Here is a 27,642-nt window from a genome sequence, read left to right as displayed (position 1 = left end):
TCACGGTGGTTGGAACTTCAATCCCCGATTTCTCCCAAACCGGAGCTCCGTTCAACTCGATTTAAGTTGGGCTATGCTCTTCTCCTCCCCGCGCTTCTTTTGATACCACCCGTGGCCACGACCGTCATGGGAATCGGAGAACCACTGATGAACCCGTGTATAAGAGAGAGAAATAGGAGAGAGAGTGAGTTGTGTATAGAACAGGGCCTTTTTGAAAAGTTTAGGTATTTAAATATTTAACCCAAAACTTCATTGTAGTCCCCGAAGTATTTACGAAAATGCCACTCACAAAATGTAAAAATCCAACTAACTTTAAAAATTCGTAATAAATCCGATTTGAGTGATTCTTGGGCCAAAAATTTTCTTTTGAAATCTTCTATTTATTAAAAATATTTTCATATTTTCCCTGAATTTAATTTTTATTCTCCCCAAATCCCGGTTCATGATCACCGAGGTTCACTCCACCTCGATCAACGAGTCAAAATACTATAAATAGTGTAAAAATCTGGTCAGGATATTACATCTCTAATCTTACAAAGTTGATTCCCATAGGTTACAATGTTGAATGCCCAAAAAGCCCTTGAAAATTATATTCTCGAAAGTGCATAGTTGTGATGGCTGTCTTGATAGATTTGCACATGTCTAGCTCCTGCCTAGCTTTGTATTGAAGCTGTCTAGACATCTCTCCTATTTTCCTTGTTTTTGGAGCGTCTGGGGGTGTTTTGGGTTTCATCCGATCACTCCGTCCGGAGACAGCACTTCACAGCACTGCAAAAAGTCTCGAAAATGTTCAATTTAGATCCATTTCTTACAAAACCAAAGGGAAACACTTGTAAGATCAAAATTAATATAAAACCAACATAAATACATTACTGAAACACTAGCTCAGTTTAGAGGTCCAATCACACCTCCCAACTTAGACGTTGCTAGTCCCCCAACTTCCGAGTTTGACATTGATTCTATCAGTTACAACTGCTATAGTAGAAAAAGCAGTTTATGCCATGAAAATTGTCAAGAATCAGTCTCGGGCTCGAATGGGCGACTAGTGGTTAAATGATAATTTAGTTGTGTACATTGAGAAAAATATTTTTGATGCTATTCCAAATGAAATTATCATGAAACGATTTCAAAATATGAAAAATTGTCTAAGATATTTGTAAATGAACATTAAATTATTATTTATCACTTTTCTATAAGTTTTTTAGTTTTAGTGTTGTTTTATCCTTTTGAAAACATAATTATAAATAATCCAAAAAAATTTTTTGGAGGCATTACCCCTAGACCCTCGTATGGTCCTCCCCTGCTCATGGATCAAAGATATTATAATTGCTTTGTGCATGTAACACGGGGGACTCACGTGTTCTGAGTTTACCATATAGGATGAGATCCAATGTGAGAATGTTTTGAATGAGTTTTTCGTTGAAAAAAAAAATACTCAAAATGAAAATAATAAAATGACTTAAAAGTGTTTAAGTTAGTGAGAGATCAATATTTATTCAGTTAAATAACTTAAATCCGACTCATTAGTTATCACACGACACTTCATTAAAGCTAGAGTGGAGCAGTCCAAACCCCTAAGATTTACGCTAAGACAATATTAATGGTGGTTATAGGAGAGAAGCAACCACCAACCAGGGATTAGGTGCGTTTTGGCGCCAATTATTCGTACATGAATAGCAAACTACAAACACAAACCTCCCAAAAGTCTCTGTCTCTCTAACACGCTTTTATCCTCTATGTCCTTTTCTTACAATTACTCCATTATTTATTATGGGAAGAATTTTCGGGTCGTCTTTCTTCTATATTTCTACTTTGGGGGTTCATACAGGATTTTAATATTTTTTTTCTTCAAGTCCTACAATTTCCGGCGACCCATTTGAGGTATTAGAAGACGAACTCGGATGGTCAAAAGTTGCATTTATAGGTTTGGATTCATGGGGATTTGTTTTAGTATGGAAGAAGAAGAGCATCTGCAACAAAAACTACGTCAGAAGCAGCAACAACAAGGGAAGCAACGATTATCAGGTACCTACTTTGTTACACGTTTTCTTTAAAATGGGGAAAAAAATTGTGTTGGGTTATGGTCAATTTTTCCACTTTTGTGTTGGTTTAGCTTTCCAAATTTGTACATCCTTGTTATATCTGAAATGCATTTCGTCATTATATTGGATTTGTGCAGTTTTTGTGGTAGGAAATCTTACAATCTTAGCAATTTTGCATATCATTGAGTTATTGGTATTATAAGAGAAATCATTTGGATGTAAGGTTGCTGATTCACTTTGGGATGAACTGCTTTAAATGCACAATATCATTCCATGGTTAATCCTGATATTCACATCCATTCCTGTGAATTTTAAGAAAATTTAAAATCAGGTCTTAGAGAAACTGATTAGACTTATAGATGGTGAACCTTGGTGCAGTGTAAATTGTTATTCTAACTCACGCTTAAATTTTTTAACCGTGAAACCATTCTTTCTGTGCAACTAGATAAGACTTGATGAATCTATAGCTCCCTAGTCCTTGCTATAGTGAGAACCTTGTGCAATGGCTTTGACATAATTGAAATTGAATGAATCCCGATTAATTGAAAATTTAGCAAATCTTATTTTGGTTTGTATAGAGTTTGCATTAATGTGTAAAGGGAGTAGAGTTTCCATGGCCTTTCATTTTCATTATTGTCCTTTCTCTGTTATAAAGATGTGGAAAACAGCATTAGCTTAACAACATTCCTTGCGAAAAATTCTGGTGAAGCAGGACATAAATCTCACCAAATTCTGGGTAAGCCAACTAAACCGGAGTCCTTTCAGGAAAAAAGTCCAATCAGAACTCCATTGGTTCCCAAGAATGTCACAGATCTCCGCCAAAACCCTGGGTATAGTAATGTTGATAACTTTACATATGAGGAGATGATGTTAGCCACAAAGCGTTTCCGGCCAGACTATATTCTTTGTGAGGGTGGGTTTGGATTTGTTTATAAGGGTATTATTAATGAGACCGTGAGGCCTGGCTACAAGACGATAAAGGTTGCAGTCAAGGTGCTTGATCCTGCAGGATTTCAAGGTGACAGAGAATGGCTGGTACATTCCTCTTGCTTTTTACATCATAATATCATTAAATTCATTCTTTTTTTATAAGTTTTTCCCTTGAAAAGTGGAAGAAAAATTACTTGAAATAGATGGTCTCCTTCTCAAGTATTCAAGAATTTGAGATGGTTATTGGATGCTCGCTTATTTGAATGAAAAAAATAATAGGAAAAAAATCCATTAATGAAATCATTGAAATGAATTAGAAATAGAGGGTCATTGCTTTATTGATGCTTCATGAGAAAGGTATGTCGACTTGTTGCTGTGAGGAAACACAGCAAATTTAGTTAGCACTCCTTCTAATGAGTCCATTCTGTTGTTCAATGAAGCTTCTCATTCCTTACTGAAAATAGCGAGGAAATAAAGGTTTAAACCAGATGAAAGAAAAGAACTAGGTCCTCTTCTTTTTCGTATATAGGTACCTACCTTTTGTTAGAATGGTAGTTTTTATGGTGGTCTTACTTTTGCAGAAGTGCAAGCATAAAGCCTATCTACATAGATTTCTGCATAGAATTGTGATGTGCTAGTTCAAACTTCAATGTGTTGAAACCAATTTCCATCTTATTAGCGTGGACTTTTTGGGTCCATAGCCTGAGGGCCAATGAGTTGATTATGGACTCATCTGATTTGGTTTTGGTTTACTTTCGAAATCTGTACGGTTTTCTTCTATTCTTTAGCTGCTGTTATATTTTGTGTTTTCTCAATTTTTTGTAACATCGAGAAAGTGAGATGATGAACACAACTTCAACCCATGGATTTTTGTTACTAGTACCAATTGTTACCAAGACGTGCGTGCTTCTCTTTCTTTCTGTCTGGTCATAAAGTATTCATTTATTTTTCCTTTTCATAATGAGGAAGTCTAAAATAGTAAAATTCAAGAAATCACATAATGTAATTTGTTATTGATATCTAGCTATCTGGTTCTTGATTGATTCTTTGATGTGAAAACAAATGAGTGACTGTTGATTTTAATTAACAGTCTTGAATACTCTCGAAAATTTGACTGCTTAAGATTTAACAGTTCCAAACTGTATATTAAAAAAAGGAGTTAGTACTTATTTTATTTTTCATATAAAGCAGAGATCTTTACAAAGATTATATACACAGAGTATCAACGTTCATCTGTACAATTTTTAACGTTCAACTGCACAACTCTGATAGAGTAATATTTTAAAGATCGGAGATAAGGACAAACTACAGTATTCTAAATCTATCCGTTGAACAAGGATTTAGTGGCCAACATGGACTTAGTGGCCTTGTACCTTTTTCATGAGTGGCCAACATAGACTTAGTGGCCTTATACTTTTTGCATGAGTTGACTCTTGAAAGATCAGACAAGTTAAGGTTATTCTAAAACTATCCGTTGGACATGGACTTAGTGGGCTTGTACTTCTTGCATGAGTTGGGCTTAGTGTCTTCTCTATCTGACTTGGGCTGTGTTGACTTGGGCTGTGTTGACTTGGGCTTTGAGGTAGTATTCTCTATACGCCCCCGCAAGATCGAGGTTCCGTCAAGAAGCCCGATCTTGGACATGAGATGAGTGAAACGGTGACGAGGAAGAGATTTGGTTAGGATGTCTGCTAATTGAGAGTGAGTGTCGATGTAGCGCACAACAATAGCTTTGGTGTTGACTAGATCGCGAAGAAAGTGAAGATCAATGGCTATGTGCTTCATACGAGAGTGCATAACTGGATTCAAACTCAGATGGACGGCACCTAAGTTGTCGCAGCGAAGAACAGGAGGTACAATGAATCGAATGCGGAGTTCCCGTAACAGATTAGAAATCCATATAACTTCGGAAGCGGTAGAGGCTAAAGAGCGATATTCTACTTCTGTGGAGGAACGCGCAATTGCCCGTTGTTTGCGCGACCGCCAAGAGATTGGACTGTTTCCCAGGAAAATGATGTACGATGATACCGATGAGCGATCATCAGGATTGCCGGCCCAATCGGAGTTTGAGAAAGCTTGAAGACACAATGAACCAGTTGAAGGCAGAAAGATCCCATGACTGAGAGTGCCTTTGAGATAGCGCAACAAACGCTTGAGTGTGTGCCAGTGAGAAGTGGTAGGTCTAATTAAGAATTGAGCGAGACGATTGACTGCAAAGCTTATGTCGGGCCGAGTGAGAGCAAGATATTGGAGACTACCAATAATCTGTCTGAAGAGAGAAGCATCGGATAGAGAGGTGCCCGAAAGAGCAGACAGTTGCAGACTAGATGGAAGAGGAGTCTCTACTGGCTTGGAGTCTAGCATGTGACTACGCGATAGAATATCCCGGATGTATTTCTGTTGGCAGAGAAACAACCCATTAGGAGTGCGAAGAACTTCAATTCCAAGAAAGTATGAGAGATCCCCAAGATCCTTGAGAGAGAATTTGTTGGCAAGAGCAGCTACTGTCCTGTGAAGAAGAGCATTGTTAGAGCCAGTCAGAATTATGTCATCTACATAGACAAGAAGATAAAGAATAGCAGAAGAAGAAGTATAAATAAAAAGAGAACAATCAGCTTTGGAGGTAACAAAGCCTAATTGATGAAGAGCATCTCGAAGAGCAGTAAACCAGGCCCTAGGTGCCTGTTTGTGGCCATATATGGATTTGCGAAGGAGTCACAAATGTTTGGGATATTGTTTGTCAAGAAATCCTGGAGGTTGTTTCATGACCACAGTTTCAGTAAGAGTTCCATTGAGAAAAGCATTGTTGATGTCTAGTTGTTTCAGAGGCCAATTTTGAAATGTAGCTATGGAGAGTATAAGACGAATTGTGGTTGGTTTCACCACTGGACTGAAGGTCTGGGAGTAGTCGATGCCAGGTCGTTGAAGGTAACCCTGAGCGACTAGTCTGGCTTTGTAACGTTGGATAGACCCATCAGAATTTCTTTTGATACGAAAAATCCATTTAGAACCTATGGGACGATGTTGAGGCTCAGGAGGGATAAGAGTCCATGTGCGATGTTGTTGCAAGGCCTTTAATTCTTCTTGCATTGCAGCTGTCCATTGGGGACATTGAAGAGCTGCTCGAACTGTTTGAGGTTCAAGAGAGGGAGAAATGGGATGAATAGTTGTGTGATGCAAGGTTTTAGGTTTATAAATGTTGTTTAAGGATCGCGTGGTCATGGAATGAGTGCGTGGAGGATGAGGGACTGGTGCTGGAGAGGGAGGAACTGAGGAGTTAGGAGCAGTAGTTTCTAGCGAAGGTGTAGAGTCAATGGGAGAAGGCAGGTCTGGCGATGGCAGATTGGAGGATGTTATGGTAGGTGAAGTGGGAGATGGATAAATAGAGGGAGAGGTGGCTATGGAGAGGCGGGAAAGAAGATTGGGATTGGGGATAGGATCATTAAATAGAAGTACAGAAGATGTAGTGGTAGGAGAGGAGATAGTGAGTAGGCCTGGAATGAGGTGTTCTTTAAAAATGACATGTCTGGACAAATATAGCTTCTTTGCCTGAGGGTCATAACATTTAAAAGAACTTTGAGAAGTGCAGTATCCCACAAAGATACAGGGAGTGGATCTAGGTTCTAATTTACTAGTGGTATACGGTCTGAGCCAAGGGTAACATAAACAGCCAAAGGTTTTTAACTTGTGATAGTTAGGGTGTTGTTGAAAAAGAAGTTGATATGAAGAGTGATGGTTTAAAGGAGTTAGAGGTTGACGATTGATCAAATAAGTGGCAGTTTCAAAGGCAAGAGACCAAAAAGAGGAAGGGAGTTTGGCGTGAGAGAGAAGAGTTTTGCCAGTTTCAACTACATGTCTGTGTTTTCTTTCAACGAGACCAACATGTTGTGGGGTGTATGGTGGGGACTGCATCCAGGAAATGCCAAAATTGGCGAGAGCAGTTTTTAATTTGACAAATTCACCTCCATTGTCAGTATACAGGGTTTGAATTTTTGTGTTGAATCGATTTTCAACAAGACTTTTAAATTGGAGAAATATGCTCATGGTGTCAGACTTTTGAAACATGGGATAGATCCAAGAGTATCTAGTATAGTGATCAACAATTAAAAGGTAGTATTTGTGACCAAAAATGGACTGATCAGAGGCAGGACCCCACACATCAGAGAAAAGTATTTGTAAGGGTGCAGAAGAAGTAAGAGTTGAAACATGGAAGGGAAGTTTGTGACTTTTATTAATATTGCAAGAATTACAATCGAGTGATTTTGCAGATTTTTCATGAGGTAAGGAAGCTGATTTTAACAAGGACTGAAGAGTGTTGAGTGTAGGATGTCCGAGCCTATGGTGCCATACATCCATGCTAGACTTTTGAGCAAAGTGAGCAGTGATAGGTTGAACAGAGTTGAACTGATAGATCCCATTTCTACAGCTGCCCCGAGCCAACAGGGTTCCTGAATTCAGACACTTCACAATAAAATAGTCAGGATAAAACTCAATAGATGCATGATTGGTACGAGTAAACTGGTGTACTGATACAAGATTCCTTTTTAGAGTAGGAACACATAGTGTGTGTGCTAAGGTGAAGTTGTGATTTTGTGTGTGTAGTTGGCAGGTCCCTTGGTGAGTTATAGCCAAACCTGAGCCATCCCCTATGCGAACTTCATCGGTTCCATCATACTCTGAGTGAATTGACAGATTGCCCAGTTCTGATGTCATGTGATGACTTGCACCGGAGTCTACAATCCAAGGCTTCACGTTGTGTGGGTTGGAACCAGTTGAGCTTGTTGCATAGTTTGCACTAGGGGCATATTCTGATACAAATGATTTGAGTTTGCGGCAAACTCTAGCAGAGTGGCCAAGTTTTTGGCAAATTTGACACAAAACACGGTTTCTGGGATGATATCCACCATTGTTTTGCTGTGAGCTTCCCCCTCCATTGTAGTGTTGAAATCTATTGCCTCCAGTGTGACTATTGTTTTGTTGTCGAAGATACAAGTTCCTGTTGTTAGAGTGCTGTCAGAGTGTCCAGAGTTTTGAGATCTGTAGTTGTTACCAGGTTGCTTTTGAGTAAAGTTGGCTATGGCGACATTGACAGATTGGTTGAGTTCCAGTTTCTTCAAATAGGCTTCTTGACTTACAAGGCGTTCTCGAAGATCTTCGAACGAAATTGGGTTTTCTCTACCTCGCAGAGCTTCAACTATACCTTTGTAGTCAGGACCCAGTCCATCTAGTATGTAGAGAACCAGGTCATCTTCATCCACTGTGTGCTTGACTAAAGCAAGTTCATCAGCGATTTGACGAACATGCTGCAAGTATTCTTCAATAGTTTTAGTTCCACGTTGCAGATTATGAAGTTGCTGTTTCAATTGAATTGTTCTGGATCTTGAGTTATTGGCATACAGTTGGTGCAGCCTATTCCAAGCAGTTGCCCTTGTAGAAACATCTCCCAAGAGAGGAGTTACCGATTCATGAAGTGAAGAGACAATAGCATTGAGAAGTAGGCTGTCTTGCCTATCCCAGTAATCAAATTCTTCAATTTCTGATTGGGGTGGACAAGTATAGCTTCCATCCACAAATCCAGTGAGCCTATAACCCCGTAAAACAGAGAGCAATTGGAGTCTCCAAGTAGTGAAGTTTGAGGGCTTGAGTTTCCCCAGTTGAGTATTGGCATTGATAGCAATGATGATTTTGCCGTTGGCTGCCATTAGAGCATTATCATCTCCACGAGAGGTTTTTGAACCAGAAGCCATGGAGGATGTTGGTGAAGGATTAGGAGAGGAACTCGGCTCTGATACCATAAAAAAAGGAGTTAGTACTTATTTTATTTTTCATATAAAGCAGAGATCTTTACAAGGATTATATACACAGAGTATCAACGTTCATCTGTACAATTTTTAACGTTCAACTGCACAACTCTGATAGAGTAATATTTTAAAGATCGGAGATAAGGACAAACTACAGTATTCTAAATCTATCCGTTGAACAAGGATTTAGTGGCCAACATGGACTTAGTGGCCTTGTACCTTTTTCATGAGTGGCCAACATAGACTTAGTGGCCTTATACTTTTTGCATGAGTTGACTCTTGAAAGATCAGACAAGTTAAGGTTATTCTAAAACTATCCGTTGGACATGGACTTAGTGGGCTTGTACTTCTTGCATGAGTTGGGCTTAGTGTCTTCTCTATCTGACTTGGGCTGTGTTGACTTGGGCTTTGAGGTAGTATTCTCTATATATATCAGGAACTTAGTTTCCAGGAATACCCAACCATGGAGAAACCTCAGAGCTTTCAGCCACCAAAGAGTGGCACCCCAGACAACGGGAATGCCAGACTTCACCTGAGTGTTAAGCTTAATGTCCGAGTGATTTCGTTTCCCACTAATTTTAGGAGTTGCTGAGATCCTAGCATTTTTAGATAGACTTTGGAGAACAAATACTTAGATTTGCTATGATACCAAGTTAATGCATTTTCGTGTATGAAGATAGTCTATGGAATTATGAAAGCTGCTTTTACCCGAGAGCAATAGTTTAGTATAAAATTTTCTCAATACGTTTGAGCCCTTACACCAATTTTGGCTCTACCTCATGTGTAGTTATCCTCTTTATCCTCTCAATGCACAGCGGCCAAGAAAATTTATTTAGTTTGATATGATAAACCGCATATTAGTGAAATGGAGTAAAAGATGTTCTTTAATGGTACTTATTGCTTATGCATATATTTTTTTACAAGAGCATTGAATCATCTAACCAATTAGAACTGGTAAATTGTTATCAAAAAGTGAAGTTTGTGTGGCCCTTATACCATAATTTAGCATCAGCCTTTTGCGATTTGCCAGAAGTAGCACTTTTTTCTGTGATGGACTTTCATTTGAAGAGGAGATTCATTTCCTTGTATTTATGCTTCTTGTTTGTTTTGCAGGCAGAGGTAAACTATTTAGGGCAGCTTAGTCATCCAAATCTTGTGAAGCTCATTGGGTACTGCTGTGATGATGACCACAGGCTGTTGGTCTATGAATATATGGCTGCTGGAAACCTAGAAAAACACCTTTTCTGCAGTAAGTGCATGATATATATAACTTGTTCGGTGTTCTTTGCAAAATACATCAAATGCTTCAGTAAATAAAGCATCTTGTTATCATGCAATTTTAGGATAAGTTATTTTTTTTCATTCATCAGAAGGAAATTGCTTTCTTTTATGGAAGTAATCATTTCAAAGGCAAAAAATATTGAAATATGGCACTAATAGGGCTTGGGTTTTCTTTAATTTCTTTTTTACTGGAGAAACAAAGTTATGGTAGATTTGGCACTTCGCCATCATTCATCACTCATTTTGATTTTTACCAAGATCAGCTGTTAAATTGCAGTGCATGTTGTTTACTGACCAACACTTTCTTGGTCATGTATTCATAATTAGTTATATTATCAAACTTCCAGGTGGTTTAGCTTTCTGCCGTTTCTGAGATCCTTTTGGTTGCAATGTCGTTGATGCTTCTTTAGAGTGTTAATAGTTGGAAATGAGGTCCTCAATTATTTCTGTGTAGTTTGAATTTTATGGTCGGAGTGTGATAGGGCCACTAAGGTTACACAACTTGTGCAAGTTATAATTATCCTCATCTTACTTGGCATAAATGGTAAGTAGATTTAGACTACACAATTGAACGACACCAAATAGATTATTCAATCTCATATAATTGCTGCTTTTCCACAACCAAGTAAGACCCTAGAATGGAAGGGCAGTACACTTCCAAAACTGCAGTGAAGGCGGCAAATTTGGCATACCAGTGTCTTAGCCAAAACCCAAAAGGGAGACCTCTCATGAGCCAGGTGGTTGAAATACTCGAGACTTTGCAGTCAAAGGAGGAAGATGCAGTGCCTCAGAATGGAGGACCCGGTGACCCTCTACAAAGATCCAAAGCATTCTAGCGGAAGGTAAGCACTTTTTTTTTTTTGGTTCCAGTAATGGATGGGAAGCTGAAAATGTAATCCAAATAGTTTTGTAATAACTATTTCTTCTCCCTTGCTAAGTGGAGTTTGGATTTTCTTTTATTATTATCAAGCCAAACACTTTTTGTTCAAGTAATGGTAGGATAGGTTGTCTAATTTTTGGTTGGTCAATATAATGGGTTTCTGGGTAACTATCAACCTGAACAGAAACCAGACAGCGGTTCTAAAGCAGCGACAGAGCCGCGGGGTCGACTCCTCAAACCCTAGCCTTCTATACTTAATAGACTCACGTTCTTTCTTTCTTTTCCCACTCCAAATATTGTTGGGGCCAAGGTGATTTTTTCTTTTTATACTGGACTAGCATATGGAGTAAGCTACTCTTCCTCCTGCCTTTCTCTTTTTGATTTGCCTTTTAATGTATTGTTAATAATTTCATACTCCTGTCCTGTTTCTCAGACTTCCTAAGCAATTTTTGTATGAGTTTATCGGCTAAAATATTAAATATGTCCTTAGACTATCACATTTTTCTCTATTATGTCCTTAAACTATTTTTTTTCTTCATTCTATCCTTAAACTATTATTTTCCACATGGTTTCTCTCCTCAGTCAACTTTCCGGTGTTGACTCCGACGAAAATGCTGACGTGTCATCTGAACTCCGACGAGTTTTTTTTTTAATTTTATAATCACATGGATGCCACGTCAGCATTTTCTCCGGAGTCAACACCGGAATGCTGACTCAGGATAGAAACCATGTGGAAAACTAGGGCTGTTACTGGTATGGTAAATTATCCATTGGTATACCGTTACCGACATATTGGTTACCGAAAATCACAGAAAACTGGTATACCGTTACCAATACTTCGGTATGGTAAATTTACCGCTACAATTGGTAACGGTAACGGTAAACAAAGTTCAAAATCGGTAAATTTCCCGATTACCGACATATATTAAATATATATTAATATTATTAGTTTTATTTAATTATGACCATTAGATTATTCATCTCCTATAATCTAAACCATTGATTAATTGATTTTAGGGTTATAACTTAATCTTATTCTGATTAACTTATTCTTCATATTTACCAGTTTACCACTTACACAACCCTAATACCTACGACCTCTGTCCTCTGCCTCTCGTCGTTCACCTTACGTCCTTACCTTTCTGACTTTCGAGGTTCGACTTTCGATCAGGAACGCGGCCTCTACCTCTCATCTCTGCACTGCACGTTCGCACATTACCTTTGGCTATATCTGATCTCTCCGACTCTCCCTAGTCCTTATCGGCTCTCATCTCTGCCTCGCTCAGTGCTACACGCCTACAACTTTTCAGACGAGACGCTCACGATTTCTACCTATCTCCTACCTCCAGTACACGAGTCTATCATCTCTGCCTAGTCTTTCTCTCTGATCTCTCATCTCGTCATGCCTCACTGCCTCCAAATTGGTAACTGGTAAGTCAATTTATCTTTGCTTAATTTTTGATTTAGGGTTTTGGGAAGAACAAGTGAACAACATAGGCTTTTGAGTTATGATTTCTGAACTTGCCTTCAATAGTGAAATCGGGAAATTTTTGTAAGAGGATACAGTAGACATGGTCAATCAATTTACTTACATTGTTTCGTTGTGAACTTGCAGTTGTATATATAGTAAACATGGTCAATCAATTTCTTGTTCTACCTTATACCCTGAGCATACTTGTTGGCGTTAAATAACATATGGATTAATGGATATGCTTGAATCTAACAGTTTGGAGGAGCTTGTATTATTGATTTACTGTGTAGACTAATTAACTATTATTATTTTTGGGATAAAATTCTGCATTTGATTCCTTTGTATACTACAGTTTACACTTGTGTTGTGAACAATTGTACACTGTAGGCTTTATTTCATTGTTATTGCAGTCCGTTATTTGTCTATGTGGAATTAAGTGGATATGGATTTGGTAGAATGGGTAAACAGTTTTTATTGTTTTCAGAATTGACACATTTTTCCCTAAAACAGGTTATATTCATTGGTAAATTTACCAATTACCGTCTTACCGTTACCGACTATTGGTATACCGACAGTCGGTATACCGACACTTCTGGTAACGGTAATGGTAGCATTTTTTAAGTTACCGAAATGATCGGTATGGTAACGGTATTCCGTGTTTGGTAACGGTAACCGTACCAATAACAGCCCTATGGAAAACAATAGTTTGAGGATAGAATGAAGAAAAAAATAGTTTAAAGACATAATTGAGAAAACTGCTATAGTCTAAGCACATATATATATATAATATTTTAGCCTGAGTTTATCCATAGACTTTCTTGTGAGCATGGCTGCCCCCCTAATACCACGATACAACCAAAAAAAAATTAACTAGAGACTTTGGCCCTCTAATACCGAGGAAAAAAATAAACATGAATTCATAAGAGACTTTGTATAACTAATAACAAGTAGCCCATAACTAATAACTAAAAGACATTGTCCATATCCCATATATGCGGGGGTGGGACCCAACCCTTGAGTGTATGGAGTTGAATTTACATAGGAAAAATTGTTAGGGTTGTTGCCCCCAAAATTTTTTTTCAATTATTTAGTCAAAAATATGGAAAACAATATTAAAAATCAAAATATTATAGGACAGAGATGAGTAATAATTGCAAATTGATTTACAAAAATATCCACCTCCGGCATGCCTGCAGCGCTCTAGACTTCATAGACGTTCTTCGCTGTGGTAGTTCTCAGCAGCTCAAGTGCTCTTGGGCTTACAACACTAGCCCATTCAGACTTCAATCTTCACCTTTCACAAACACAACACTAGCCCAAAGAATAAGTTATTAATTTTGAGCCTTTAAAATACATTAGCCCATTTATTGATAAGTAATAAGTTATGGCCTTATGGGCCTACTAACAAGTAACAATTTACAAGAGATTAAACCCATTTATTTTTAGTAAAATAAAATATCTGAATACATGAAATATTAGTATTAGTGGGGTCAAAATGAAAATTTTAGTGGGATCAAAATAAAATTTTATACATATCTATATGAAGAAAAAAATTGTCAGTGGGGTCAATTGACCCCACTACTCAAGCCATGGGTCTGTGATAGATCTTGCTCTACTTATGTGAAAGAACAAGAGAAGTTTTTTGAGACGAATCTCGAGTTTTGATTAATTGATACCGAATGTAATTGTCTTACATGACTTATATAGCCAAGCAAAAAACTCCTACTCCTATTCAAACCAGACTTACGTTAACTGATTGCATGAAGGAAACCAAATTCAAATCAAACTAGTAATACCAAATATTAATAGAACTAGACAACTAAGTAATTAATTCTAACTCTAATTGCATATTGGTCGACAATACCAGTTTTAGCCACCTTCAAAATCATTTTGCGTACCCATTTGCATGGCTTGTATGTCCTCACGTACGTGGCCAGATCCTTCGCTTTACAACTTCAACTTCAATCTCTGAGCTCGATTATAAGCATTTTTTAACAGCCTTCCTTGGTCTTCATCAGTCTACCGTCACACCTTATATAATTTTCACCCGCACATCAAAATTAGCCCCATCCTCCGCATGGGCAGCCTCAACGACATCGAGTTTCTTCTTCATCTTGGACTTCTTTCCTCTCCTCCTTTTAGTCTTCCTTGGCAAATTCTCATTAAGGACACTAAACTCAAATCGTGCCTTCCGAACATTATTAAGAGTTTCGTTTCATTCTCGTCCCAAAACTTGAAGTTGCCCCACCATTTATCTTGCATCTCCATGGCTGCCTCACACGCTTTTTGCAAAGTCGAAACAATGGCATTCATATCTTGTCACTGGTGCACGACCGCTCCCAACTTCTCTAAATCCACAAATTCACTCATCCTTGCCTCACACTCGCCCGCCTTAGCATCCGCAACGGCTACCTTAAATCCCTACATCTCGTCGACTACGGTTTCAGCCCTTTGAGTAGCATTTGCCGCCACTTTCTTCAAGGTTTCCAAATCAACTCGAAGGAGTGCCAACTCAGACCCAAAGTAAACATGGTTTTGAAAAAGCTGAAAGGAACAAAATATAGACTTTCGTAGAACCCTTGTCAAACCTCTTCTCTGAAGACTCCGTAAATCCTTTGGGAACAACAACTTGCTTGCATCGATGAGCAAGGATCTACAGTGGACATGCGTAGACGCCCCCACAGGAAACATGCACTCAATCTCCAAAGGACCATCATTCACAAGGGTCCACATCTCTTCCGCTTACCAACGAGCCCTCTTATTCGACTTCGACCTGTCACCAAACTCTCAAGGAGGTTTCTTCCCAACTCTAAACTCTGAAACCTCCTCTTCCACAATCTTACATTTCCCTTTGTCCAAACTTTTCTTCATTTTTCTCTCCTTCATTGTCCTTTTCCTTCTTTTTCCCTCGTCTTCGTCTTGCACGCCATATCCCAAGTCTACAAAAATTGCTTCCTTCGTTGGACTCTTCTCCCTCAAAAACAATCTCCTTCCCCCGTGAAACCCTCGAGCAATTCAATCATATCCACATCTGGATCGCTACATCACTTCCTCCCTTTCTCCCCTTTGTCTATTCCTTTTTCCTTGCAAAGTCCTCCCTCCATTGCTTCTCAAACTCCCTTTTCAATTTTCACGCCTTCAAACTTGCCTATGATTACTTCTTCTGCTCTTTCTACAACTTTTCCCTTCTTGCAAAAACTCTCAAGATTGCCTCACAATCTGCTATCTCTTCTTCGACAAACCATTCGCTCATCTTTTCATCTTTTCGTCTTTATATTGACGAAACATCTCTATCTTTGTCTCGGATGTAGCCACACCCTAATAATTTTGACTCGTAGATCATAGTTTTCCTTGCATTCCATCATCTCGGCCTTAAGAGCTGTAATACCCAGAAAATTTACCAAGTAAATTATCAAACCTTTGAACACGTGTAGGATTTTCAAGTGGTTCACATGCAAATTAGGCGTTAAAAAAATACATTTAAATAAACGGCTAATGGTGGAGAAAAAATTCACGCACACCACCGCATAACATAATACATTATATTCTCAGAGTTTAGTATATGTCATGCTAATATACTAAGAGTTTAGTGCATGCCATACACATGTTAAATAGTGGGTGCTAGATTAAAGAAGTACAACAACATATAGCTAAAGTATTAGTTAAAGTATATGAGCGTATTGTATTAAATGATGCATTGATAACAAGTACAGGTCAACTAAAGGGTGTGTCTAACGTGAAAGACGAAATTAATAACGGCCAGGTCGAAGATTTATAAGAAAGGAAGTAGTACATGCTAAGACATAAGAGAGAAAAAGAAAAAGAGAGTGACTTAAAGGAGTAATAGGTGTTATAGAAAAATGTAGTAACCAATAGGAGTTACTTGGAAGTTTTGAGAAGAAAAAAAAGAAAGAGCCTAAGATGGTTAGTGTCACGCCCCTCTCTCCTAAGATATATCGAAGTATACCTATACCACAGGAACGTGACCGGCAGGGGACACCCCATCCCCCGAACCAAATCTCAACCAGATCCCAAATCTACAACTAAACCCAACAGACATAATAATAATAATAATAAGAACTACCATAATATCCACAAAGTACATCCACCTATGTACATATACAACAGCAGAATAATAAAATACATCTACCCGATACCAAATCGTATAGTATATACACATCCACAGCCATATCCACATCCAACACCTCCAATCACCTCACTCTCAGAAAACATACCAACAGTGATATATATAACAGGGAATATAAATCAACATGCAAACAGGTCGTATTTCCACCCCCGGAAATCGACAAAACCATACTATCACCAGAGTCCGTAAACCGGAACTCTAAAGTCACATGCAAGAGTAAGGAAACCCCTACCTGGAAATCAGAGTGCTAAAACCAAGCACGCGTCCTTGATAAACCCCTAACTCCAAAAGTTAACCCGCTTCGAATCTCAATCGTGACCACCGTCTACACCGAAAAACACGATATATGAAAATACTGTAAAAATACGGTCGGTCAACTAAGTCAAAATCCAAATAGTAATTGTCAAAGTCAACATCCAAATAGTAATGGTCAAAGTCAATAGCCCAATAGTGACCGGGTCAAATAGTACCCAACCGGGTCAAACCGGGTCCAATACTACCCCAGCCGAGTCAACTTGCCGGTCAACCGAGTCAACTCGCCGGTCAATCGAGTCAACTCGCCGGAAACCCATTTAACCCCATCGCCGGCGATTCGACCACCCAAACCTGTCAAATCTTATATCAAATTGAAGAACTCGATGAGATAAACTCATAGGTACCTGAAACATGTCAAAGCGTCGCCGGAATCGGCCGGATCGACCAAAAGAAATCCGAGGAAATCGGAACTTCAAACTCCGATATCTCCCTAACCACAACTCCGATCGACGTGATTCAAGTTGGGTTATACTCGTCTCGTCAATACGCTTCTTTTGATACCGGTGGTGTCGCTCACCGTCGTCGGACTCGGAAAATGAATAGTAAAGAGCAAATACACGCGAGAGAAAAGGAAGAACAGGAAAAAACTGCGTAAGTAGTTTTTTTCATTTTAATTTTTATTTTATAATATCTTTGACTTACCAAAACACCCATCTGTCAAAAACACCCCTAACTAAATTGTTATAATTAACTTCAAAAATTCATAATAAATCAAATTTAAATCCGATTTATTAAAAATATTTTTATAATTTTATCATAATTTAATTTTTACTCCTTCAAATACCGGTTCACCAACACAGAGGTTCCCTCCACCTCAACCACCACGAGAAGATACTATGAATAGTGTAAAATTAGATCAGGATATTACATCCTTCCCCCCTTAAGAAAATTTCGTCCCCGAAATTAAATCATACGTAGGTAGTAAATAAATCCGGAAATCTAGTCCGCATATCCGACTCCAACTCCCAAGTCGTCTCCTCCACTCCATAATGTTGCCATATCACCTTAACCAAGGGTATGGTCTTCGACCGTAGTCGCCTCTCCTGTCTATCCGCAATCCTAATAGGATGTGTCTCAAAAGTAGCGTCCTCACCAATCTCCAAGGTAGACCAATCTAATATATGAGAAGGGTCCCTATGGTACCTCCGTAACATAGACACACGAAATACCCCATGTACTCCTGACAACTGTGGGGGTAATGCTAATCAATAAGCTACCGTCCCCACCCTTTCCAAAATCTCAAATGGCCCTATAAATCTAGGGGCTAACTTTCCCGCTCTCCCAAACCTTTGTACTCCTCTACGAGGACTAACCCTCAGGAAAACATGATCCCCCACCTGAAACTCTAGAGGTCTACGTCTCCTATCCGCATAACTCTTCTGACGTGACTGAGCTGTCAGAAGCCGCTGTCGAATCACTGTCACCACCTCAGTAGTCTGCTACACCATCTCTGGACCCAATAATGGTCTATCTCCAACCTCTGACCAACACAACGGTGATCTACAAGGTCTCCCATATAATGCTTCAAACGGTGCCATCTGAATACTACTCTGATAGCTATTGTTGTACACAAACTCCACTAAAGAAATATGAGTCTCCCAATCTCCTCGAAAGTCTATCGCACAAGCCCGAAGCATATCCTCCAGAATCTGAATAGTCCGCTCACTCTGCCCATCAGTCTGAGGATGAAAAGCTGTACCGAAGTTCAGTTTCGTCCCCAGAGTATCCTGAAAACTGCCCCAAAACCGTTAAGTAAATCTGGGATCTCGATCAGATACAATACTCAACAGTACCCCATGCAATCGGACTATCTCTCGTACATATAATCTCGTCAATGACTCAATCGAATCTGTCTGACAAATAGACATAAAATGAGCTGTCTTTGTCAACCGATCCACGACAACCCAAACCGCATCATGTCTCCGCGGAGTCATAGGTAAACCCATCACAAAATCCATAGTGATATGCTCCCACTTCCATTCTGGTAATGGAAGCGGTTGCAATAATCCAGCAGGTCGTCGATGCTCTGCCTTTACCTGCTGACAGGTAAGACATCGAGTCACAGTCTGTGCCACATCTCTCTTCATGCCACTCCACCAATACTGCCTCCGTAAATCTCGATACATCTTAGTAGCACCAGGATGCATCGCAAATTGTGAGTAATGTGCCTCCTGAAGTATCTCCTCGCGTAACTCAGTGTCCTCTGGAACCACTAATCTGCCCCTGAATCTGACTCCACCATCAGTGCCTCTAACCCATCCCTCCATATCTTCAATGTCATCAAATAATGCATCCCCCAACTGTGCATCCAACACCCTCTGTACCAGGGTCGGACGAGCAATCAAACTCCGTAAACTCAGTACATCTCTACGCTCCTCCACATCTAGTCGATACTGACTAAGTGTATCCACCAACCCAAACTCCTGAATAGCCAACCGAGCTGCAATCAATCTCCTACTCAAGGCGTCAGCCACCACATTGGCCTTGCCTGGATGATACTGTAAGGTAAAATCAAAGTCCTCAAGATACTCCATCCATCTACGCTGTCTTTGGTTTAAATCTCTCTGAGTAAACAAGTACCGAAGACTCCTGTGATCCGAGAATACCTCAAACCTCTCTCCATAAAGATAATATCTCCACTGCTTAAGTGCGAACACTACTGCAGCCAACTCCAAATCATGCACAGGATAATTCCTCTCGTGCGGCTTCAACAAACGTGAAGCATACTCAACCACTCCCTCCTACTGCATCAACACACAACCCAAACCAACTCCTGAAGCATCACAATATACCTGATAACCAATACCCCTGTCGGGTATCACCAACACTGGAGGTGAAGTGAGTCGAGTCTTCAACTCCTGGAAAGCCTGCTCACACACATCTGTCCACACAAATGGAGTATCCTTCTGAGTCAACTGTGTCATCGGTGCTGCAATCCGCGAGAACTCCTCAATAAAACGTCGATAGTAACCTACTAATCCCAGGAAACTACGAATCTCTCCTACATTCTTCGGTCTCCTCCATGCCACCACTGCCTCTACTTTCGCTGGATCCACCGCTATACCCTCCTGAGAAATCACATGCCCTAAAAATCTCACCTGAGTCACCCAAAATTCACATTTACTCAGCTTGGCATACAATCTATGCTCTCTGAGCGTCCGCAACACAATCTCCAAGTTTCTAATGTGATCCTCCTCAGTGGCTGAATAAACCAATATATCATCAATGAACACAATCACAAACTGATCCAGATACGGTCTAAACACCCTGTGCATCAAATCCATAAACGCTGCAGGTGCATTGGTTAACCCAAATGGCATAACCAAGTACTCATAATGGTCAAACTGTGTGCGAAATGCTGTCTTTGAAATATCCTCCTCTCTGATCCTCAACTGATGGTACCCCGATCTGAGATCAATCTTGGAGTAATAATGACTACCTCTCAACTGATCAAACAAATCATTAATTCTCGGCAATGGATATTTGTTCTTTACAGTCACCCTGTTCAGCTGCCGGTAGTCCACACACATACGCATCGTACCATCCTTCTTTTTCACAAACAAAACAGGTGCTCCCCAAGGTGAAGTGCTCGGTTTGATAAATTCCAACTTCTGTAAATCTGTCAACTGAGTGTTCAACTCCTTCAGCTCTGCTGGTGCCATCCTATACGGTGGTATAGAAATCGGATCTATACCCGGGTACAACTCAATCACAAACTCAATCTCCCTCTGCGGTGGCAACCCCGATAAATCATCGGGAAAAACATCCATATAATGCTCCACAACCGGTATAGGGTTCGAAGAATCCTCCTTAGACGCTGAAGTAATCAAACCCGCTATAACACAATCGGTGTACTGAGGATTATCTAGAAAATGTGGACACGGAAGCAATCTCGTCCCACGAAATCTAACCCTCCCCATAGGTGTGGTCAGTGTAATCCTCCTCTCAGCACACTCTATAATCGCCTCATACTCAGTCAACCAATCCAATCCAAGAATAACATCAAAATCAGTAAATGACATCACAAACAGATCCGCTCTAAACTCATGGTCTGAGAAGCTAAATACACAGTCCCTACAGATACCACTAATCACGGTACCTGGTCCTAGTGGTGAATTAACTATAAATCTCCTCGCCACTCCCGTAATCTCCAAACCCAATGTCTCAGCAAATGATGCAGAAATAAATGAATGCGTAGCACCAGTGTCAAACAAAACACGTGCCCAAGAACTGAATAAGAGAAGCCTACCTCCCAAGTGATCTCGCTCTGCTGGAACCACATCAGGCCTAAGTGCATACACTCCACCTCTCTGAACCTGCTACTGCTGCCGCTGCTGCTGCTGAACTAATGGCCTACTCCGTCCTGCAGGACCCCTCTGTATCGGAACTGGTGCTGGAGCTGGAGCTCTCTGACCTCCAGATACTGGCGGTGCAAATCCTCCACCCTGTGGACAATCTCTCCTGAAATGTCCTGGCAATCCACACTGGAAACATAACAGATTGTTTACCCTAGGACAATCCCAACTCATATGGCCCACCTGACCACAAGCATAACAATGCTGGGACTGCTGATACAGTCTCGTAACCTGACCCTGCTGATCCAATCTCTGCCTCTGCTGACCCTGTCTCTGCCCCTACTGAACTGGTCTCTGCCACTGCTGAACCTGTCTAGGACCCTGCTGTCCCTGCCTAGGTCCCAAATAACCCTATCCCCGACTCTGATAACCCTGCCTCTGGCTCTGCTGTTGCCCCCGACTCTGCTGCTGCCCCCGAGTCTCAATCCTCTGTCTGTGCTGACTGCTCTCGCCAGAAGCAGATGCAGAACTTTCAAGCTTCCTCTTGTGAATCTCCCAGTAATCCTTAATCTCCACTAGAGTCCTCTCCACTCCGAGTGCTTTATCAATACACTCGCGATAGGTGGTGATAGTCTGGGCCGCCAAATGAGGTGAAATCTTTGGTGACAACCCTCTCCTAAATCTCAGTATTTTCTTTTCCTCTGTGCAAATATACTCCTCCCCATATCGCCCTAACTCCTCAAAACGAGCCTGATACTGTGTCACTGTCATGTCCAGAGACTGAATCAACTAAAGAAACTCTTTAGCTTTAGCAACACGCACTGTCTGTGGTACATACTGTGCCAGAAAAGCAGTCTCAAACTCTGCCCAGGGCATGCCCTCTCTGCCCCGACTAACTGTCATCACCTCCCACCATGTAAAAGCCTCCCCCTCCAAAAACTCAGCAGCTAATAAAGCCCTCCTCTCCTCAGGAATCCGTAAGGAAGTCATCTTCCTGCGTAACTGGCGAACCCACTCCTCTACTGCCACTGGATCTATCACCCCCCTATATACCGGAGGATTCGTCTTCCGTAACTTGGCTAGCTTTTTGATCGACGTATCAATCCCCAAAGGAGCTACTTGTGCCTCCATAATCCGTCCTACACCCTCCTGTAACTCACCCAAAGTCAAAACTTGCTCTGGAACCTCAACAAGAACCTGTAATGCAGCTGGGACTGGAGCAGTCATTTGTGTCACAAGTCTTGTAACAGTCTGCCCAAGAGCTCGTACCAACTCAGTAACATCGCGAACCTCCTGTCGTAAAGTAGTAACGACAGCCTCTACCCCCTGTGGTGCTAAATATCCTTCCTGATCCTCCCTAATATCATCTACTGGGTCTATATACACTCGCCGCCTGCCGCCACCTCTCCCACGTCTTCCGCCCCTACCACGTCTCGCACCCCTACTTCTCCGTCCTCGCCCCCGCTCTAATGGAGCCACCTCAGGCATACCCACCTCATCCACCCCCTGAGGCTCATCCGCCTCATGTTCTCCTATACCCCGTCCATGTCCTCGCACCGGAGTACTACGTGTGTCAACCATATCTGGAAAATATAACACACGTATACATAAATCTAAAGCAGGAAACGCCAAAAAAATAAAGACTCACCATGTCAGCCGGGAAACGCATGATGTGTAGCCAACAAAATAACCTAGGTAACCTAACCACTGTAAGTTTCTAAACCTACAGCTCCGATACCAAACTGTCACGGCCCTCTCTCCTAAGATATACCGAAGTATACCTATACCACAGGAACGTGACCGGCAGGGGACACCCCATCCCCCGAACCAAATCCCAACCAGATCCCAAATCTACAACTAAACCCAACAGACATAATAATAATAATAATAATAAGAACTACCATAATATCCACAAAGTACATCCACCTATGTACATATACAACAGTAGAATAATAAAATACATCTACCTGATACCAAATCGTATAGTATATACAAATACAATACAAAAAGTTCTCACACCCACTAAAGAGTCAGCCCAAGGCTACACACCAGCTCACGCATCCCGCTGCTGACCACCATCACCTACATCCAACTCACTTGAAAGGGGATAAAGAAGAGGGGTGAGCCACAAAGCTCAGTAGGGCGTAGAGAGGAAACGTCAATATCCATAATTAATAAATCCAGAAATATAATGCATAATATGCAATACAGTAAATATACATCCATCAGTAGCCAACCAAAATAGCACAATAGCCGATAAGGCTAAACAACACTGGAACCACCCACACTGGTCTCCAGAAATCCATACACCAATCCAATCAAGTAAAATGGTAGCCGATAAGGCTATCCAACACCGTAACCACCACACCAACTCCCATAATCCAGCAACTATAAATCACTCCTGGACCCACCCTAATCCCCGTAGGGTGTCTCAATCCAGGTCCACACCGAAACTGGATGAGGATCGGGTATCCCGATAGCATAGCCTACACCAGAGGGCGTCCCCTGTGATGCACCCCATCTCAGACGGTCCACCGGTATATATATATCCGGTCTGTATATGTACATATATCATCCATCAGAAATCCATATCTGATCACTTGGGCTCCTATATGGGCCCACAATCCACATCCACATCCACATCCACATCCATATCCACATCCACAGCCATATCCACATCCAACACCTCCAATCACCTCACTCTCAGAAAACATACCAACAGTGATATATATAACAGGGAATATAAATCAACATGCAAACAGGTCGTATTTCCACCCCCGAAAATCGACAAAACCATACTATCACCAGAGTCCGTAAACCGGAACTCTAAAGTCACATGCAAGAGTAAGGAAACCCCTACCTGGAAATCAGAGTGCTAAAACCAAGCACGCGTCCTTGATAAACCCCTAACTCCAAAAGTTAACCCTCTTCGAATCTCAATCGTGACCACCGTCTACACCGAAAAACACGATATATGAAAATACTGTAAAAATACGGTCGGTCAACTAAGTCAACATCCAAATAGTAATTATCAAAGTCAACATCTAAATAGTAACGGTCAAAGTCAACAGCCCAATAGTAACCGGGTCAAATAGTACCCAACCGGGTCAAATAGTACCCGACCGGGTCAAACCGGGTCCAATACTACCCCAGCCAAGTCAACTCACCGGTCAACCGAGTCAACTCGCCGGTCAATCGAGTCAACTCGTCGGAAACCCATTTAACCCCATCGCCGGCGATCCGACCACCCAAACCTGTCAAATCTTATATCAAATTGAAGAACTCGATGAGATAAACTCATAGGTACCTGAAACACGTCAAACCGTCGCCGGAATCGGCCGGATCGACCAAAAGAAATCTGAGGAAATCGGAACTTCAAACTCCGATATCTCCCTAACCACAACTCCGATCGACGTGATTCAAGTTGGGTTATACTCGTCTCGTCAATACGCTTCTTTTGATACCGGTGGTGTCGCTCACCGTCGTTGGACTCGGAAAATGAATAGTAAAGAGCAAATACACGCGAGAGAAAAGGAAGAACAGGAAAAAACTACGTAAGTAGTTTTTTTCATTTTAATTTTTATTTTATAATATCTTTGACTTACCAAAACACCCATCTGTCAAAAACACCCCTAACTAAATTGTTATAATTAACTTCAAAAATTCATAACAAATCAAATTTAAATCCGATTTAAGTAGTTCTTACTTTAAAAATTTTCCTTTAAAATTCCCCATTTATTAAAAATATTTTTATAATTTTATCATAATTTAATTTTTACTCCTTCAAATACCGGTTCACCAACACAGAGGTTCCCTCCACCTCAACCACCACGAGAAGATACTATGAATAGTGTAAAATTAGACCAGGATATTACAGTTAGGGTGGCGTGAGAGAGTGGTAGTACGATAAGTGATGGTACAACCATATAATTAAAAAAACTAAAGTAAGATGTGAAGCTTCCATGTAACAAAGAGTGTAATGATTAGAATTACATGTAAAACACCTGGCGAGTGGTGAAGGTATTTGAGGGATATAAGAGGAATGGGTTTTGTAGGCTTATTCTCCAAATCAAATAGAAAGAGAGGACCGATAGTATAAAAGAAAAAAAAATGAGGGGAGAAGAGGAACTGCTCTTATGGAGACTGAGTGTCTAGGTTACTAAAGCTTAATCAAAGAGCAAAGAAAACTTGGGATTCCTACAACAAGGTAAGAAAAGCAAAGTTGTCTTAACTTGAATTACTTGGAATTATATGGAGTAATTTCTTGGGATAGTTTCATGGGTTGATCTAGGACAATTCACGATCAAGGAGTTGTGGCAACATTGGAGAAAGGTAAAGAGGAGATAGTAACTTTTATAGACATTCTCGTGTGACTTGGGGTATAGTGTTATGATCTTGTATGGTAAATTTATGGTGTTGCATGTTGATGTAAAATCAAGATATAACAAGTAAAGGTTTAGTATTCTTGGCACAATTGTGGTACATTGATGTGCCAAATATATACATACATTTGTGCATCCTTTACACATAAGTTCATTGCATTTTGAGTTGATTAAGAGTTAATATTGCCTAAGAAAGCTATATTTGCATATTGTAGGTGTCAAGGCAAGAAAGGGAGAAAAAGAGTACAAAAGGAAGATTTGGAGCCCAGGACTGATTTCCGATCGATCGGCCATATTCCCGATCGATCGGACCTGCCAAAACACCTAAAAATATCATCGAGACAAATTGTATTTCCGATCGATCGGAATATTCCCGATCGATCGGAGTACTATTCACAGCACTGCGCAGTTTCGCGGAAAAGACCCGAATTCACGTGTTTCTAAGCCAAAACGACCCCAACTTGTTTTGGAAACGACATAAGAGTTTGGAGAAGTATAAAAGGGCATAAGATAGGGTTTTGGGAGAGAGCTTGGAGGCTGGTGGAGCTGGATTTCGTGCTACCTCCATTGGAGAGCTTGGAGGCCACCTTGGAGCTTGGAGAAGAAGAGGATCTACAAGGGGGTTTCCTCTCTCCTTTTCTATCCTAGTTTCTATGGTTGATTTCCTTTGTTTAATGATGTATTTTGCTTCCATGAGTGGCTAGATTTCCTACTAGGGTCTTAATGTAACCAAACCTTGAAGATTCAATAAACTTGATTTCCTTATTTCTTAATTTCTCTCTCTCTTGATTGTCTATGGGTGTGATTAATGCTTTTGAGTGTTTGGCCATCATTCAATTGATTTGCCGCCTAGATTGAGACCGGAAGGAGATATCTAGGGTTTGCCTCAAGCCATAGATGACATAGGGTGCATGAACCATAGGAATATAGGTTTGTGACTTATGCAATCGCTAAATGATTTCCATAGTTCGTAATGGGTTTTTGATATATTAATCCGATTGTTAGGAATAACAGGGATTTATATTGAAAATACGTTTGATGTATCTAGGAATAGAACATTGAATAGGTTGGGAAATCGATTGTCATTATTGAGAGATGAATTAGGGATTAAGGAATCAAGGGAATTGAATTGGATAGGTGAGGTGAAGTTAAGTACCCTAGTGCTTTCCATCCTTGATTTCATATTTGTGTTTGATTTGTTTTTGTTCTTTTTAATTAGTTTAGTAAAAATCAAAAACCAATCGCTAATCCTTTTCTCCAATTTACATAATTGTAGCTTGTTTGACATTGATTTCTTTTGCCAACACATCCCTAGTGGAAACGATAATTTACTCATCTTTATATTACTTGTGCGATTTGTGCGCTTGCAATTAAATCCATATCAAGTTTTTGGCGCCGTTGCCGGGGATTGAGGCAATTGTTTTTTGTGTCAAATTAGGTTTTCAATTGTGTTAATTGGTTTTTATTTTTCTGCAGAATTTTTGTTTTCTTCTTGTATGAGCTTGGGAAGACGTTCTATTAATCCGGAATTTGTGCTATTGATTGGAGATTGAAAGGACTCTTCACAATCTTAGACGAGAGCTTATTAATAATCAAATGGAAGGCATGGGAGACAATCAAGGAAGGGGGAATGTTGGTGGAGCTTTAAATGTGAATAATGGTAATGGTGGAGGTGCTAATCGAAGAAATGGTGGTGATGAAGTTGAAGGCCCTCCTAGGCAATTTGACCCTCGCTCTCTTGAGGATTGTGCTAGGCCTACTTGGGACACAAATCCTTCAAGCATCCGCTATCCTCCTATCAATGCTACTAATTTTGAGATCAAGCCGGCTATCATCAAAATTATCTCCAATTCGGTTCTTTTCTATGGTCTTCCTAATGAAGAGCCCAATGTTCATCTTCGCTCTTTCTTGCATGTGTGCACTACTTTTGGGATTAACGGAGCTTCTAAGGATGCTATCTTGTTGAGGTTATTCCCATTTTCTTTGAGGGACAAGGCTAAGGGATGGTTGATGTCCTTGCCTCCCAATTCTATCACCACTTGGGATGAGATGGCGGAGCAATTCTTGACGAAATTCTTTCCTCCGGGCAAGGCGGTGC

General features: G+C 40.4%; 1 protein-coding gene across 1 annotated transcript; it reads left to right on the top strand.

The window, feature by feature from the left end:
- The first annotated feature begins 1,609 nt into the window (after positions 1–1,609).
- On the top strand, positions 1,610–10,533 carry LOC119992759 (probable serine/threonine-protein kinase PBL17). Its single transcript, XM_038839551.1, has 4 exons — positions 1,610–2,025; positions 2,755–3,077; positions 9,887–10,026; positions 10,509–10,533. The coding sequence occupies exons 1-4, from the start codon at positions 1,902–1,904 to the stop codon at positions 10,531–10,533; spliced, it is 612 nt and encodes a 203-aa protein (XP_038695479.1). The 5' UTR covers positions 1,610–1,901.
- The last annotated feature ends 17,109 nt before the right edge of the window (positions 10,534–27,642 follow it).

This window comes from Tripterygium wilfordii, chromosome 23 (assembly GCF_013401445.1).
Source record: "Tripterygium wilfordii isolate XIE 37 chromosome 23, ASM1340144v1, whole genome shotgun sequence".
Classification (NCBI taxonomy): Eukaryota; Viridiplantae; Streptophyta; class Magnoliopsida; order Celastrales; family Celastraceae; genus Tripterygium; species Tripterygium wilfordii.
Note: the sequence above shows the minus strand (reverse complement) of the source record. Positions and strands in the feature narration are given on the sequence as shown.

Coding starts and splice junctions, on each gene's coding strand:
- LOC119992759 (XM_038839551.1), top strand. CDS start 1,902: ATGGTCAAAAGTTGCATTTATAGGTTTGGATTCATGGGGATTTGTTTT. Junction 2,026..2,754: donor AGGGAAGCAACGATTATCAG/GTACCTACTTTG, acceptor CTGGTGAAGCAG/GACATAAATCTCACCAAATT. Junction 3,078..9,886: donor AAGGTGACAGAGAATGGCTG/GTACATTCCTCT, acceptor TTTGTTTTGCAG/GCAGAGGTAAACTATTTAGG.